General features: G+C 48.0%; 1 protein-coding gene across 4 annotated transcripts in view; it reads right to left on the reverse strand.

The window, feature by feature from the left end:
- The window catches only part of HJURP (Holliday junction recognition protein), a 678247-nt gene that overhangs the window by 17376 nt on the left and 642952 nt on the right, over positions 1 to 17919 (reverse strand). For all 4 annotated transcript variants that reach the window (XM_085606804.1, XM_085606808.1, XM_085606805.1 and 1 more), the window contains one exon: positions 13295 to 14841. In XM_085606804.1, coding sequence (XP_085462930.1) covers positions 13337 to 14841 — 1505 coding nt within the window. In that variant the 3' untranslated portion in view covers positions 13295 to 13336. The remainder of the gene's footprint in view (positions 1 to 13294; positions 14842 to 17919) is intronic.

Raw genomic sequence — 17919 nt, forward strand, 5'->3', positions numbered from 1 at the left:
GTCTGGCCTGACTCTCGGACTATACATGGGATGCCTGTCGACGACGGCTGTGTTTCATTGAATTAGCTACCTGGTCCCTTTTTCCCTGGTGCGGGCGGGTGCTGGCCTTGGTGGCCTCCGGACCATGGCGGCGAGACTAGACGGAGACAAGTCGAAACCCAAGTCAACCCGGAGGGGTGCCTATACCCAGGTCAATAACATGGATCGATATGCGCAGGCAAAGGGATCCCCTGGTGGCTCGCATAAATCGCCTGAAAGGTCTAAGGAGGTCTCAGGCCCATCGTCGGAATTGACCCTGCTGGACGTCATGGGCGCCATTGAGGAGATGAAGACCGCCGTGGGTCAGCAGTTTGATACCCTGGCTCATAAACTGGATGCGGTCCTGATCGATGTGAATCTGGTCAGGGCAGACCTGTCCAAAACTAACGAGCGGGTCGACTCCTTAAGTCAAGCGGCGTCGAGCCTAACTGTGGACGTGGCTGCCCTGCAGACGGAGGTCCGTAGGTTGCGGCTAGCCAGTGATCTGACGGACCGTCGACTTGAGGACTCCAAAAGCAGGGCTAGACGGAACAATGTCCGTATCATTGGAGTGCCGGAAAGATCGGAGGAATCTGCTGCGGATCTTTTTGTTGAGGATCTGGTGACCAATCGTCTCGCGGCCAAGGGACTGAGCAAGTTCTTTGCGGTGGAGCGGGCCCACAGGATTCCGGGTGGTGCGCCCAAGGTGGGTGCTCCCCCGCGGCCTATCATCGCTCGACTCTTTAACTTTCGGGATAGGGATGCTATCCTTCAGGCGTCGAGGGTGGCCGGGCCGCTGAAGTTTGAGAACTCCAATGTCAGCTTTTACCCGGACTTCACACAAGCGGTCCAGAAACAACGGCTGGGATTTTTGGGCGTCAAACGGCGCTTGAGGGACATGGAGCTGAAATATGTGATGTTGTTCCCGGCGAGGCTGCGGGTTGAGTTCCGGGGTCGTTCCCACTTTTTCGACCGGCCGGACGCGGTTGGAGACTGGTTGGATGCCCTGCCTCAGGGACAGGATCGAGACAGTCGGATGGCGGAGAGCGGACGGGATTTGGTGGAGCAGGACTAGAACTTGGTTCCTGGTGATGAACTGGACTGGTGACGTTTTGTACCTTGGCTCAACTGGACCCTAGTTTGGCACAATATGCCCTCCAAATGCTTGGGGGTTGTGGGGAGCTTATTGGGGTCCTTTCCTCCTTCTAGGGTTCTTTTTGTGGTATATGCTAGGGCGACAGGCACACTGCGAGTTGGGGGGGCTGTTTGGGCTCAAGCAGGGGTGCAGGGAGGGGGTAGTTGTGGTTTTGGGATTGTGGGGGAGGGGGGTTGTTGGGGATTGTTTGTTTGTTTCGCAAGGCAATGTGAAGTTCTCTGCTGACTTATCCGGGTTGTGCTTTCCGGGATGTGGGTATCATGCACGGGAGTGGGATGGGGGGTAGGGGATTGAGAATCCTTTCGTGGAATGTGAATGGACTGGGGGGACAGGATCAAGCGCGGGGTGGTGTTGCAGTTTCTGAAGCGGATTTCGCCCAACATTGTTTTCTTGCAGGAGACGCATTTGATTGGGAACTCCTTCCATGCCCTAAATAGGAGGGGCTATCGCCTTGCCGCTCACTCTGGTTTCACTTCTGGCTCTAGGGGAATGGGCATTCTGGTTAGGGCCTCTCTCCCATTGGAAGTGGACGAGGTGCTTCAAGATGATAGGGGGCGCTATGTGGCACTAGTGGGGAGATGGGAGGGTAGGACTATTTCGCTCGTGGCTGTGTATGTGCCTCCGGGGTTACAGACGGCTTCATTTGCTGATTTGGGGCGTTTGGTCCTGGGACTCCCTGGGGGGATTCTGGTGTTGGGGGGTGATTTTAATGCCGTTGTCTCCGGGTTGGAGGATCATCACCCCCCCAGGGATCTTCCCAGGGCTCAGGCCTGGTTGGGTGGCTTTTTGGACACTTTGGGACTTGTAGATTGCTGGAGATTGATGCACCCGGGACAGGCGCAATATACCTTTCACTCGGGGGCCCATGGGAGTCTCTCGAGACTTGACTACATGCTTATGCCGGCGATCCAAGCTGGGATGATTGGGGAGGTGCGTCATTTAGCCCGAGGTATTTCTGATCATTCCCCTATATGGTTGCAACTGAGGGTTGTCCCTGGGGCGGAGGGGAGAGTGGCACCCATCAGCCCCTGGTATCTACGTAACCCTAAGATCCGCGCGGGACTGGTCAAGTCCACTGATCACTACTTCAATGATAATGTGGGGTCGGTGCCGTCGGCCGTCTCCCTATGGGAGGCTTATAAAGTGGTGATCAGGGGGCAGGCCTTGTCCCTTATCTCCCATGCTAAGAGTTGCGAGAGAGCAGAGGTGGTTCGCCTGGAAACCGAAATAGCTGAAAAGGAGGAGGACTTGGAGCGGGGAGTTACTGATGAGAAATTGCATGTTCTCAGCCTCAAACAATCAGATTATAGAGCGCTAGTCACGGAAGCCGCTAAAGGGATGAGTAGAGAGCAGCAAGGACGACTGTATGATGTGGGGGATAAGGCCGGAAAGTTGATTGCCTGGTTGGATAAGAAGGAGAGAGCGAGCAGGGTGGTGCCCGTTGTGGAGAGACTGGATGGAGTGCGTGTGACTGATCCGGTGGAGATCGTTGACTGCTTCGCGGCTCATTTCCGCGGGGTATACTCTCCAGTTTCTGTGCGTTCGGAGGATGACTCCCATCTGTTGCTTAGAGACATTGCATTGCCAACCCTATCGGAGGCTGAGGCAGTATTGATGGAGGCGAAGTTGTCGTCAGATGAGATCGCTCTGGCCACTCGCTCGATCGCATCGGGTAAAGCTGTGGGTCCTAATGGTCTTCCCATCAAACTATATAAGTTGCGTCCCGATAAGATAGCGCCGTATCTTCGGGACATGTTTTGCGCGGCACGTGCGGTGGGCTTCCTCCCCCCTGACCAACGCCTCGCGTTGGTCAGGGGGGATACACAAAGAGGGGAAGCCGCGAGATCGCTGCGCATCCTATAGGCCCATTTCGCTGTTGAACGCAGAACCCAAAATTCTGGCTAAGGTATTGGCTAATCGACTGGTTCGGGTCGTGGGCGACTTGATTCATCAGGATCAGTCCGGTTTTATACCCCATCGGAATACCGCTCTAAATCTGAGGCGGTTGCACGGCGTGCTTGCTAGAGCGGAATCTATACGTGAGCCGGCCATCTTGGCATCTTTAGATGCCACTATGGCGTTCGACACTCTGGAGTGGCCATATATTTGGGCCATGTTGGCGAAATTTGGGTTCGGCCCTGAGTTTATTGGTTGGGTAAAATTACTCTATGCTGACCCACTGGCTCAGGTGGTGGTGAATGGTACGGTGTCGGCTCCCTTCGCACTGGGGAGAGGTACGCGGCAGGGATGCCCGTTATCACTCCTTCTCTTTGCACTCTCTTTGGAGCCTCTCGCCGCCTGGTTGCGTTGGGAGCCGTCGTTGCGAGGCATTAGATGGATGCCGGAGTTTGAAGACCGTGTCTCCCTTTACGCGGATGACATCCTTCTGTATCTCACCTCCCCCCGACAGTCGCTAATTGTATTGGTGGACGTACTGAATTCCTTTGGTCGTAACTCCGGCCTGGTCATCAACTGGGCCAAGTCGTGTGTTTACATCCTCGCGGGTGAGGCCCCCCTCTTGCCACGGAATTGCCCTATCCAGATTGCTACCCTGGGGTTCAAATACTTGGGAATCTTTATCTCACTGGATCCCGCGGTTCGCTATGAGCGAAACCTTCTCCCTCCCCTCCAGCGATTGAAGGCCGACGTCGCGAGGTGGCGACGACTTCCGCTCTCACCGCTCGGACGGGCGGCATTGTTTAAAATGATGTCGCTACCTCGCTTCTTGTACGCTTTGCAAAATACTCTAGATGTCGTGCCAGCCCGTTATTTCCGGGAGGTGGAGGGTCTTCAGCGCGAACTGTTTTGGGACGGGCGGCCGCGGATTGCTCTCGCCAAGTTGACACTCCCTTGGTACGGTGGGGGGGTCGCCCTCCCCGATATTAAACGATACTATTGGGCGTCTCAGTTGGCGGCGGTGAATCACGGGATATACGGTCCTGCCTTGAATCCGGTCTTCGAGATGGATAAATTTCTGCTCCCGGGTGGGGACTATAATAGGGCGCTGTACTCGGTGATCCCGGACACGCGGTTGACAGGTCCCACGCAGGTTGCGGTACGTGTGTGGCACGCGGCGAATGCTGCGATGGGGTGGAGAGATCGCTTGACTCGGGCGACGCCGTTGTATGCCTCTGGGAGATTGGGTTGTTTGTGGAGATTGAAAGGCTTTGAGAAATGGGATATGATTGGTATATGTAAGGTGGGTGATCTTTGGGCGAAGGGGTCTTTCAAAACGTTTGAAACGCTTAAAGCTGAATATAAATTAAACGATAGAGAGTACTTCCGGTATGCTCAAGTCTACCATGCGCTGTGTTCGGTTTTTCCGGACGTTGCTGCTATCCCCGAGCATTCCCCACTGGAGGATAGAGTGTTGGATGGCTACGTGCCCGACAGCACTATTTCTCTGATTTATAAGAAACTCATTAATGACCGCGCGGACTTGCTGCTCCGTCTGCGGGAGGCATGGACGGGCGTTGGCCTGGAACTGGACGATGAGGACTAGGTATCGGCGGTGGCCTCCCCGACGGAGGTGGCGATCCCGGCCCGCTTACGATTCGTACAGCTGAAGATCCTTCATAGAGTGTATGTCACGGGGCCCAGTTTGCTGCGTATGGGTTACTCGATGGATGGATTGTGTAAGCGTGGATGTGGCCTGCCGGGTACCTTTCTTCATATCTTATGGGAATGTTTGGAGGTTGCGCGATTTTGGAACGGTATCCACACCGTAATGGAGGAGGTCACGCACGTTGCCCTTTTGCCAGAGGCTAGGAGGTGTTTGTTGAATGTCTGGGAACCGAATGATTGTAATGCGGCACAGACGCAGTGGGTGACCTTGGGGTACATGGTGGCTAAGCGTAACATTGCACAGCTGTGGGGCTCCCCGAGGCCGCCCACGATCGAGGTATGGAAGGAGAATATGGACTGGTGTATGTTTCGGGAAAAGACGGTGTATGTGGCGAGAGGCAAACCCGGGAAATGGACTAAGGTATGGGGTCCATGGAATTTATATCGTGGACGTATCTGCACACCGCCTCTGCCGTTAGAGGTCGATATTGCTTTGTCCCCCTAGACACACATTCTGCGGGATGGTGTGAGGTGTGTTCCATGCTTTGCTTTCCCGTTGCCCCCCTCTCCCGCTTCCAGACAAGAACTGCTTTGGACACTGTACGTTGTTCCCCGTCCTGGGAAGAGCACGCTGCTATTTCGGACTCTCATTGCCTTGAGTGTGTTTTATATTTAATAGAAAATGAAACTGTTTTTTCCGATTGCTCCTGGCCTATGGCCACAGCCTGTTACATGTGCTCACGAACTGCCGGGAGCTTTGCCTCTGGTTCATTTGAATGTGTGGCGTTGCATTGCGGCCCCTCGGGCTCTATAGCGGCCGGCCTTCGTGGTTGTAGGCCCTTGTCTGTATTTTATTGTGTACCAACGGTTTCTAATAAAAAAATAATAATAAAAAAAAAAAAAAGGATGAGGATCCTGACGGGGTTCCTGGGGAGGCGAAGAGCCTGCCGGATCTGGAAGCACCTAAGGAGACTCAACAAATTCCAAGGGGGACACTGGCAACAATACTTCTGGTGACGCCGGGCGAGAGGGTGGTGCCAAACTCTCTCCAGAGGCCTCTAGAGAAGAGTCCATAACTCGGCGTCGACACGGCGCCAAAACGACGCGTGTCAGCGCCGGCCGTGCCTCGTCAGTCGCCGACTCGGCTGCATCCGGCGTCATGTCGGCGCCGTCCGGCGCTGAAACTATGGCAAGCTCCCCTTCCGAAGAAGGAGAAGGCGTGGGAGCCGGCGAGGCAAGCTTTCGGCGCAGCTCCGGTGCCGACTCCACCTCATCCATGACAGGCTCCGACTCCAGAGAAAGAAGCAGAGGCGGAGGCGACCCGGGGTGTGCTCAAGGCAGGGAAATTAGCACCGGCAACCACCTGCGGCGCCATAGGGAGCCCAGCGGGGCTATGCAGCGCGGCACAGGCTCCGTGGGTCGTAGAGGGGGATCCAGGTGGGCCGCGCCCTAACGACTCCACGTGGATCGTAGAGGGGGACCCAACAGGGCCGCGCCCTAACGGCACCACATCTCCGATGTTCCCGGGGGGCAAAGGCTCAATTGGCGCCGGGGGCGAACCCGCTGGCGAGTCCGTCGGAGATCCCACAAGAAGCGGAGGCCCCGAGGACGCCCGAGGATCGGGAGAGGACCCAAGGGAGACCAGCGGTGCCACGGCATATGCCTCCATTTGGGCCCGAGTCCCCCCACACCCGGAAAGGGAGGATAGAGGGGGGCGACTGTCAGGAGCGCATGTCCGGAATGTTCCGGGAACCAGTGCCCCTGACAACAGAAGATGAGGAGGTCGAAGACCTCAGCGACAAGCGCCTCGACTTACCAAGTGGCGAACGACGACCCCGGAACCCAGAGGGCAAACGACGGCGGAACCGGACAGTAGAAGAACCTGCCGTTGATGAAGAGGCCGGGGGGGGGGGGGGGGCGAGGCGACTCCGACCGGGACAGTCGTGCCAAGAGAAGCTTCATACGGCGCTCCTGCCGAGACTTCGGCTTCAGGTGTTGGCAGGCTTTGCAGTCCGTGGAGACATGGTGCTCGCCCAGACACCACATACAGATAAGATGCGGGTCCGTCGCGGACATCTGTCGCGAACAGGAATTACAAGTTTTAAAGCCCGAAGGCATCGCACACTGTTCCTGACGAGAAGCGTCGACAAGGAGGTCTGAATTGAGGCCAGAGGAACCGCTCACTCTGGATCCACGTTGTACGCAGAAAAGAAGGAAACTGAGGTCAGCGTGCTGGGAGGAACTTGTATGACCTTGCTGACATCACGTACGCGGAGGACGTCAGGACGGGGTCATGTGGCGCCGTCCCCCCGGCACGCAGAGGTGCTGCTGCAAAACATTTCCGGATCCAGTCTGACACCTGGGGATATTCGAAGTTAAGGAATCTGCGGCTAGATGTCTCTATCAGATTGGCATTTTACGTACATTCATGGATACCTATGGCACATTATATAAAACGCGAGATACTGCCCACACGCAAGAGATTATAAATTATGTTGAGGATATAGCACTAGGATGGCTTTCAGACGGTCAACGAGAATTCTTAGCACAGCCTCTTACCATAGAAGAAATACAATTAGCCATAAAAAACACTACCTAATGGTAAGTCTCCCGGACCTGATGGCTACACAGGGGAATTTTACAAGGAAAATTCTGAATTGCTTAGTCCCTACCTACTTGAAATGTACGATGAAGCATATAACAGTCAAATTCTCCCCCCAACATTGCGTGAAGCGCTTATAGTGGCATTGCTAAAGCCGGACAAAAATACGGAGAAGGTTGAATCCTACAGACCGCTATCTTTAATAAATACGGATCCTAAGATATTAGCTAAGATTATTGCAACAAGAATGCAGCCGTTTATGACAGCTATAGTCTTACTGGATAAATCTGGGTTCAAACCATTCCGCTCCACCGCACACAACATTCGTACTATATTTGCCCTTCTACATCAACTAAATCCCGATCTGGAAGCCGTGGCTGTGCTACTTGACGCAGCGAAGGCTTTTGACTCTGTTGAATGGACCTATTTTTTTACAATTCTGCAGCGGATTGGGCTGCCACCTATGTTACTAAACTGGATTAAACGTCTTTACACTAAACCCACTGCACGCAGCAAGGTAAACGGGTACATTTCAGAGGTTATACGAATACAAAGAGGTACACGGCAAGGATGCCCACTATCCCCCCTGCTATTTGCTATTGCACTGGAACCCTTGGCCTGTAAAATACGCCAACAGCATGCACATACGGCATTACGTTTTAAACTACGACCTATTGGCATATCAATGTATGCGGATGATATGGTGCTGTACATTAGATACGGACCTATCACCAATACTCAAAAAAGCTATAACATTTGGCCAAAAGTCAGATCTCCAGATAAACTGGAGTAAATCGGCGGTAATACCGCTAAATAAAAGTACGAAATCACCACAAACGAAGTTCCCCTTGTTTGGCAGGTAGAGTTATTAAATAGTTAGGAATTTGGATTAATTGCGACTCTGATTTAGTGCTCCGAGTTAATTATGGCACTGCAATTGACAAAATAGAAACAGAAATAGCCAGATGGATCACTCTTTCCCTATCCCTAGCCAACAGGATATCACTTATAAAAATGGTGGTCCTACCTAAATTACTTTATCTCTTCACCAGCATCCCAATACCTCCACCAATCTTTAAACAGCTACGTGCGAACCTCACTAAATTAATATGGGCTGGTAAGCAGGCACGCATAAGCCTTCACACATTGACATTGCCGTACACCTCTGGCGGATTCACAGTTCCTGATCTGTATTTATATTATTTATGTGCTCAAGGGCAATACGCGTACTACTGGTACCACTCGGTATGCTATATGCCACACCTTGCGGTGGAGGATGGCGATGCCAACTCTATTGACCTAGCAAATATACTACCACATCAACGACCTCATCTGTCCAAACAAAAATTCAACACGGTACGAAACACTTCAATGGCATGGAAGCGTATTAGCCACTTAACTGGAAAAGCTCCACTATACGCCCCAAATATGCCTCTGGCTCAACATCCCGCTCTATCAGTCACACAAGACAAAGGCAGTATGGAGTAACTAGAACAAGTAGGCATCACAAAGATGGGCGACCTATACACTAATGGCACATTCATCACGCCTGATGACCTGTCATATGTGAGTAATAAGTCAATGTTATTCAAATTGACTTATCATAGACTACGAGCAGCCATTAAAGTGTTATACCCCACCTACCCGAATGAACCTCCCACACTAGAATCGCTGCAGTTACTAATCACCACCCCAGACAATACTCATATAGTAGCGAGACTCTACAAGGCTCTACAGACGGAAATTGGCACAAAAGGCCCACGACAAATGGAATGCACTACTGGAGACGCCGCTGAGTGTAGAAGACTGGCAATCTTGTTGTGTACTTACCGAATTGCTAATACCCAACTGGAATCTCTGTATCATATACTATAAATACTTGCACCAGGCCTATCATGCCCCACTTAAGTTACACAAATTTGGTTTGCGTGAAGATGCCCAATGTAAGCGATGTGGGCCTGATCAGGCTGATTTTGGACACCTGGCATGGTATTGCAGTAAGGTGACACTGTATTGGGAGCACGTAGTACGTCTCTTGGGAGAAATCCTGAATTGCAAAAAAGACTGCAAGCCACAGTTATGTCTACTAGGCCACCTCATACATCTGAAATCTGCTAAGAAAAAATTAGCTGCCATAGCACTACACTTGGCGAAACAAAGAGTGGCGATGCACTGGGACAGTAAACAAATGACCACTGTGGCCCGCTGGGTAATGGACCCCCCCCCATCTATTGTAGAGACAATTTCCTTATATATGCCGAGGAATTAACCACAGCCACCAAGCCTTCAAACTTTTGAGAACCTCCTACTATTTATTTGCGTGAACACCCTGACCTATTTAAACCTGATACATAATAAGTGCAGTTGATCGATCATTGGAATATTGATATGCTGTATAGTTGATATGCTGATTATTGTCATATGATGCGTTGTGTACAATTGCTTCTTGCATTCCACCCAACATGCTTGATACTGCTTGCTACTATTGTTATGTAACAACTGTTAAAATCTTAATAAACAAAAAAATATATATATAAAGTTGCCAAGCAAGGTGCCATACATTTGGCCTTTATGGATTTGAGCTCCTCCTTTGACAGGGTCTATAGCAAACAATTATGAGTATTATACTGGGACTTGGTGTGGATATCAATATAGTTACTCTGCTGCGTGATCTGCATTTTAACTTGTCTTCTTCAGTTCCTTATTGGCTTATTGGGTAATGCACTGAGTACTTTACATTGAATCAGAAGAGTCTGCCGGGGCTGCATTTTGGCACCGTTTTTATTCTCCTATATATATATAAATCATGAGAAGAAGGTTCTTGCTGAGGGTGATACAGATATGCCTAATATTGGTCATCACTGGATTCAAGCGTTGCTTTATGCCGATGTCCTTATTTCTAGGACAGCGCTGGGGTTCGAGCTCTTGCTTAATTATTTTGTGCACTTTATGAACTGCCTTGACCTGAGCATAAATTTAGCTAAGTCCCATATCATAGTGATTGGTCCTTGACTTACGAAACACCAGAACTTTTCAGGTTAAAGGCAATAATATCGGTTGTGTCGTCATCACTTCCTACTTAGGAGTTTTGGTTTGATTCATCGATGACCTGATCCGCCTTGTTTCCTACAAAACGTAATAGGCTTGCTAGGAGTATTATTTCTGCCTTTGATAAGGTCATGCTGGACATCTACAAAGCCAGATGTGTTTCTATTGCAGCTATGGAAGCGATATTGTGGGCTTTGCCAATCTCTCAGTGTTAAATGTAACTGCAATCAAATTCCTAATAAGGCTTTTAATGTCTCCCTCAAAGCTCCTCTTCCTATATTATTCATGAGAAACCTGGGTTTGTGACCTATATCCTGCAGATGCGTCCTTTGTTACTTTGGCTATCCGTTTAGTTGGGACCTGAAAAGAGTCATACCTGCCTTATATTAGAACACTGGAATGCTGAGAGCACCATTGAAGACAATGGAGGAGCAGAAGCCTATATGTACTGGTAAAGGCCTGCTGCACTCAACATTTCAAAGTTCTAATAAACAGCCTCTGTCTTTCTCTTTCCCTGCCTCTCCAAAATACATGGAGTGGGCAGGGGAAAGTGAAAGGCAGAGCCTTCACCCTCACTTGCTCAGAGTCACTTGAGCATCGGAAGGAGTGAGGGGGAATGCTGCTCGGCACCTTTCTTGGCTGAACTACAAAAAGCAGCTCAGGCCAAGCAAGGGGGAACCACAGGCTCACTTCAGCCCCTTTTCACAGCTCTTGCTGTGAATGTTCAAAAGGTAACAGCCGTGGCCCTGTGCACAGCTGTTAGCTGTAGAACATTCACAGTGACAGTTGTGGACAAAGGCCTCACGGAGCCCAAGGGGATTTCACCTTTGTTTAACTAATTAGAACATTCTGACTTGATAAGGTTTTAAAAGCTTTATAGCTCGCAGTAGCTGGGCTGAACCGCCCATTAAAGGGCTGCTCCCTTGTTAAAGGTAACTGCCTTAAACGCTGAAGCGGACCATAATGGCGGGTATAGTCAGCTACGGCAGGCTATAAAGCTACATTAAAGGATTGCTTGGCCCTTGATCAAGGGTCTGGTATAACTTGGTTAAATTACATTAAAGCGTGTTTTAGCAATTTGGAACAGCCTGAAATTTTTAACAATCCAGATTCCATAGTGGGTGGTGATGTGTCATGGACTAAGGCATAAACTTTTTTCCCCATCGAGTTTTATATAGCGCAAACTTGACACGAAGGTATCAGAGTGCTTTACATGAGCACCAGTTGCGTTACAAACGGAAACACTTTAGTCTTGGAAAGTAAAGGAGAGAGAATATATTGAAATGGCAAAACGCTCCATTAGAGCTTAGGTACCATTACAATTGACGTTTGCAATTAAAACTGATCTAACCTTTGATATGACAAACCATCATCGATTTCTACTGACCTGATTTAGACAATTTAGCTCATCACCAGCTGGCCATTCACGGGGAAGCTCGTTTGACCCCGATTTTGTTCCATGTAGATGTGATCATGTTTCCACCCACTACACTTTGCACTTCAACATGCTTTGTCCCTTTTATAAAAAAAACTTCGGAAGTCTTTTGATTTCCCTTTGCTGGGTGGCAAGCATTTCAAACACGTTCGACCTGCTTTGTTTTATTTACAGCTCTTGTCTGATGTGCACATCTGTTTTCATCTGGCTTGTTTTTTTGTAAACAAGAGCAGTCCGACAAAGGAAACTTTTATTGTATGATTGATGTTTTTACATTTTTATTGTTTTTTATGGTTTTACATTGTGAAAACCAAATAAAGACCATGGTGATTATGAACAGTGTAATTTCATTAAGGTGAATAGAAAATTGTCCACAGGTGCAGTGTGTTGAATTACTTCAAGTCCACAAAATCCTATAGGACTGTACCAAAAGGATTGTATGATTTCATCATTAATGGCATTTAACATGCCATAAGTGATGTAATATGTGAAGTCATAAGCAGTGCATGGCAGGAGCACAAGTTACAGTTAAGCTCAGCAAACAATAACTGGTGAATTTCAGAGGTTTTTTGGTTTCCAACATTTAACTATAACATGACTAACTTTTGGGTTTTTCAGTGCACAAATGTGTGTCTGTGCGTGTGTGGTGAACACATTGCAGAAGCAATCATGTCACTGGGAACCGCGAAATATGGAAACTATTTTAAGACCACCTCTGACATACGGAGTTCATCATCATAACGACAGCCCCCAAACCACTCTGCAGAGCTTTAACCTTGTCATGACTTGTAAGATTATGCTGGATGGAGGACCAAATTACGTCGCACATTTTCATTCCCATCCATTTGAGCTAGAAACCTTTTTGGTGCGATCAGCAAAAATAGAAAATTATGTGGCACATATGTTAGATCTATAACTATGCTGTAAATGCTGATGCCATGGTATCACCTAAATTCCGTAACGCTTATCATTGCCCACTGAATTATCAACAGTTTATTCAAGAAAGGCAAACAAAACAAACATTCTGTCACAAGTCAGTGCACATTGCTAGCTGCACTTTGAAGAAAACAGCATTTTCAAGCTAACTACCCTTAAATAAATGTGAAAATAAAATAACTGGTTATATGTCTCATGGTATATTATGTCACCAGAAACCCCCAATGGCAATACTGGACCACATTACACAGCTGTCCATTACGTATCCTCTATTTACCTCTTTATCATTGGGAGTCAATAAGGCAATATGTCTTCAGTGCTGCTGCATGTTATGAGACGCTAAAATACGTTTCAGGCTTTTCACATTTTTAAAAGAACGTGAAATGAACATCGCAAGCATTTATATAAAGTATTAACATGACCCTCTAGTGCACACTTACTTAATACTTTGAATTGCAGGGCTGTATGAGTTGCATTTAAATTACTTCATCAACAATGATTTCTAGATTACTTAGGTATATTATCTTGTACTTACAGTTGGGTGCGGTGTATTGGGATGACGGTCAGGGCAGTATTCTTAGAGCCACTTAGCATTAGAATGTAGATACGCTGGGCTCTTTTCTATGTTAGGCGAGTTTACCCCACCGTATAAGTAGTTAACTATTTCACTGGAACTGAAGTTTACATTTCTGCTTTTTAATCTTTTCCCATTTGGTACTATGGGATCATCACCTTGAACATCTGAGTTTCTTTTCACTTTCTTATAGAAGGGTGAGTTTATCAGTTGGTTTGACTTTTCCGACGAAACCAGAGTTTTCGTGCTGGAAGACGCTTTTTTCAAAACAGGCAATGGTGAATGACTTTCTAAACACAACTTTCTATAAATCTTATCAAAGTTGATTTCCTCTTTTCCATCCTTTAAAGAGCTGTTTTTCTTACTGCTGAAATACACTGATGACTTTTGTGAGATATCAAATTTTTCACGCTGAATTTCTCCATCAGGACTTGGTGAGCAATACTGCTTACATGAGGTGTGCTTTGCTATTGGCAAGCCAGCCTGAATGTTGTCTTCATTTCCTGGTAAATTCGTTTTTTGAGACACAACTGGAATGTTTACAAATGTGTGAGTCGCACTTTGCATCAAATGCTGTGAATGCTTACAACAAAGACACCCTGCGCTTTCACTGCAACAGGTTTCATGTGCCTGGTGATTATCCGCCTTTGAAGTAAGACCCGCTGCAAGAGAATGTTCGCAAGCGCTTGCTTGAATTGTTGGCCAACGAACATCATTATACTGTGCCCTATCATCTACAGTCTTCCTACTGACGGCGTGTGGCCCACACAAATCTGCCTCACACTGGTGATCTGTTTCCAGAGGTGGAGGATTCGTCATTTCCCTTCTATTTTTTAAAAGCCCCTCTGGCAGAAGAATTGCCCTGGTTGTTGAAGATCTACCATCGGAAACCAAAGAAGTCCTTGATCCTGCATCTAGGGTAACAACAGACTTTTCACGAGAAGACTCAGAACACGCAATCTCATCAGGTTTTGCAACCAAGGTGCTAGTGGGAGGAAAATACTTTTTACATAAATAAACTGGTGAATATTCAAGGCTCTGCGCCCTGGTCTTATTGTGCGTTGCGGCCAAGATGCCACATTCACTGGCTGTCTTAACGCTCGACTTCAAAATAGTGGAGTCCGTTGCCTTGCGTTTGCATATGATGGATTTGGCATATTTACTCCTATAGGAGTTTCTTCTAGTGCAGAATGATGGCCTTGAAATGGGTCTTAGCATGGACCTGGCGATGCGCTTCACTAATCCCGAGTATACATCCCCGAGTGAGGAAGTGCTCTTTGAGGATGTGTTCAGTTCTTCATGAGCTGCCTCAAAAGAGGAGCTTTCAATTTCCTCAACATTCGGCTTATCTATACTTTCCACAGATCCACAACAACCAGTCGTTTGGGAATGTATTTCACTTTGATCGCTGAGATGTCCCTTTTGATTACGATTAGGTGAATCCATAACCATGAATGTTCTGTTATTCCTTAAAGATTCCATTTTGTTTAACTTCTCATGCTGATAACCTGCAAAGAAACAAAACAGGCAATTAGCTCTTATTTTTTGGGAGTGTTTACTAACAACGTGTCTGTTATGCCGCATAGTACCACGTGAATTGACCACTCTAGGACATGTGAATCAGCTCAGGCTACTGACGGAGGCTAAAGAAATTCATCTCTGTATGCTCTGCACTGCGCACCGACAAGTGACCATGAGACAGTTGCTGCGGGCTGTTGCATGAATCCTTTCCATCTGGGAGGTACGCGCCTTGGTACCTGAGCTAAACTACTATTTGTTTGCATTTGTATGGCATGATATGTTAAAGAACCAATAAAGAAAAAAAAAGAACTTTAGGACTGAAATGAATCCTGGATAGTCATACTAATTTGTGCAATTAACTAACAGTAGGAAAACATTTATTATTCAGCAATAGCAACACTAATTGGAAGTATTTGGAAATAAAAAGTCTGACTGGCCCCCTAGACTTTAAAAACAAGCTTAGCCTCAGACTATAAAATTGACAAAACGACAAGGAAATTATTAATATCTCCTGTGGAATTCATTGACTAGGACATCTCCGAAAAGCCACTACGAGCAGAGATCCTATTTTGATTACAATCTCAAAATTGAACAGTAGAAAGTTCCGGTCAAGGGGCACTAATAGTTTGTGATACAACTGAGACAGTAGGTTTAGGATTTATTTTTGCCCAAAAGAAAACATTACTTACTTTCAGTAAAAAGATTTCCGGTGGATGCTATATCTTCATGCATCAGGTTACATATGGCACCCCCTGGAGTCAGCTCATTGCATTTTTTGCTGCAGGGCATCGAGGTGCGCGGAGAGGCAAGAATGCGCTTTCACAACAGGGACAAAGCAGTATAAATGCATTTGCACACATTGAGATCTTATTATACCAGTCAGTAATTCATCAATGTAGAGGAAGGCTAGTGACGTAACTGCTGAAATATCAAGTCTCCTCCAGAAATATGGTTACGAAGCTAAGTCACATTTTTTTAAATAGATGCCTCTTCCAGCTGTTTCCCCACCTGGAAAATGAATCCCAAGCAATAGGATCCAGAAGGTGGGACTAATTAGTGCTGGTTAACCAAGAAAGTCATGAAACAAAGCCCTGGAATGTATCGCTCGGTGCTTACCAGAGGTGTGAGACAAACAAATGACATATCTTTGGAAACGACATACTGAACCTGGAAGTCTTTGGAGCAATTGGTCCTATGTGGCAGCAGGTGGCTCTGGAGAGACCTCGCACCACCTCAGGAAGAGATGGCACTTAGTCACGTGTGGTGCCACCCGTGCGTGATGTCATCAGTTTGTCTTGTATTTTTACGCACCCTCAGATGCAGATAAACCTTGACCGGTCTTGACCTGCGGGAACATATACCCAAGTCCTTTCAGAAATTGCATCACAACTGATTACTTGAATAACGGAGGTTGGTCAGGCAAACATAAAGAGGCCAAAAGGGCAGAGATACAATCTTTAAAGGCGCCCACTGCAAGGCCTCAGATAACTTATTTTGCACTGGATCACCTAGATGGTCCACGCAAAATGCCACAAATTTTGACAAAATATTGACTATATAAATTTGCTAGATGGGCGCAACATGAAGGTGTAACTTATGGACATTCGGGTACATGACTGTGTCTTATTGCTCAGACAGAAGGTCCTCTTAAAGAGGAAGAATGATAAGAGGGTAAATCCTCAGGCTTAACAGATCGGGTATCACATACCACACTCTCCTGCCCCAGTGTGGAACTATCAAAATGATCTCAGCCCAGTCGATCCTGATCCGCTTCAGGACGTAGGAGACGTAGAGGTAGAAAGGTGTACAAGACCAGTGCCTCACTGTAGAAGGAATGAGTTATCTAATGAGCCTCCAGGTGGAACCACTAGTGCAAGGTTATTGTGACACTGCACCTTTTGGCAGTGGCAAAAAAAATAATAATAAAGGCATGCCCCGCTAAGCTCAGATGTCTTGAACCACCTCTGAGTGCAGACACTATTGAGGGTCCACCATTTGCGGTTGTGGTTTTGCACAAACCAGCAAAATGATTGGTTTATAGGGAAACCTCCTGACAGTTCAGCCATTTCCAAAAGCGCAATGCTTCCTGACTTTAAGTCCTAGACTCACAGCTCTTGTTAGTGCAGTACCATAAGGTGGTCATGCTGTCCGGTAGGAACTGATCTGGTTTGCCTTTGATGGATGAGAGGAAGGCCTTTAGAGCCTGATCGGACACGCTGGTCAAGGTATTGAAATGCTGCAAAGTAGAGCTGCCCTCTTCCCCAAAAATATCAAAAGGTATGGTCATAACCGATGCTTGAATGTCACCGAAGAAATGCGGGATAGAGGCTGAAACATCAGTATCATAGCCCGAATAGCCCGTACTCACTGCTCGGGAGAATAAGCCCGAAACGGCACTGTGTCCAGAACAGCTCTGATGAAAAGGAGCGACTGAGGGAGAGTCAGGTGTGACTGCGGCATGTTGATAGTGACCCAGTGAATGCAGGAGGTTTGCCATAGTCTGGAGGTGGGAGACGAAAGCCTGGGACGAGCCCGCCTTCAAGAGCCAGTAGTCGAGATAGGGGAAGACTGGAACCCCCGATCGGCGCAGAAGAGCTGCGACCACAGCCATCACTTTCGTGAACACCTGAGAGGCACTGGTAAGGCCGAAGGGGAGCACGGTGAACTGAAAATGCTTGTGGCCTACCGTGAACTGTAGGTAACGCCTGTGGGCTGGCAGGTTGGGGATGTGAAAATTAGCGTCCTGCAAGTCCAACGCTACGATCCAGTCTCCAGGGTCGAGGGCAGACAGGACCTGAGCCAAGGTTAGCATTTTGAACTTCTCCTTCAGGAGGAAGTGGTTGAGGGCCCGGAGGTACAAGATAGGACACAGGCCTATGTCCTTTTTGGGCACCAGAAAGTAGCGGGAATAGCAACCACGTCCTACTGCTGGGGCAGGTACCCTCTCAATAGCTCCCTTGGCCAAGAGAGCAGAAATTTCCTGGCGGAGAAGCGCCAAATGATCCTTTGACATGCGATCATGAGACGGTGGCATGGAGGGAGGGGTAGTCGCAAAGGGGAGGGAG

Source organism: Triturus cristatus, chromosome 5_2, assembly GCF_964204655.1.
Source record: "Triturus cristatus chromosome 5_2, aTriCri1.1, whole genome shotgun sequence".
Lineage (NCBI taxonomy): Eukaryota > Metazoa > Chordata > Amphibia > Caudata > Salamandridae > Triturus > Triturus cristatus.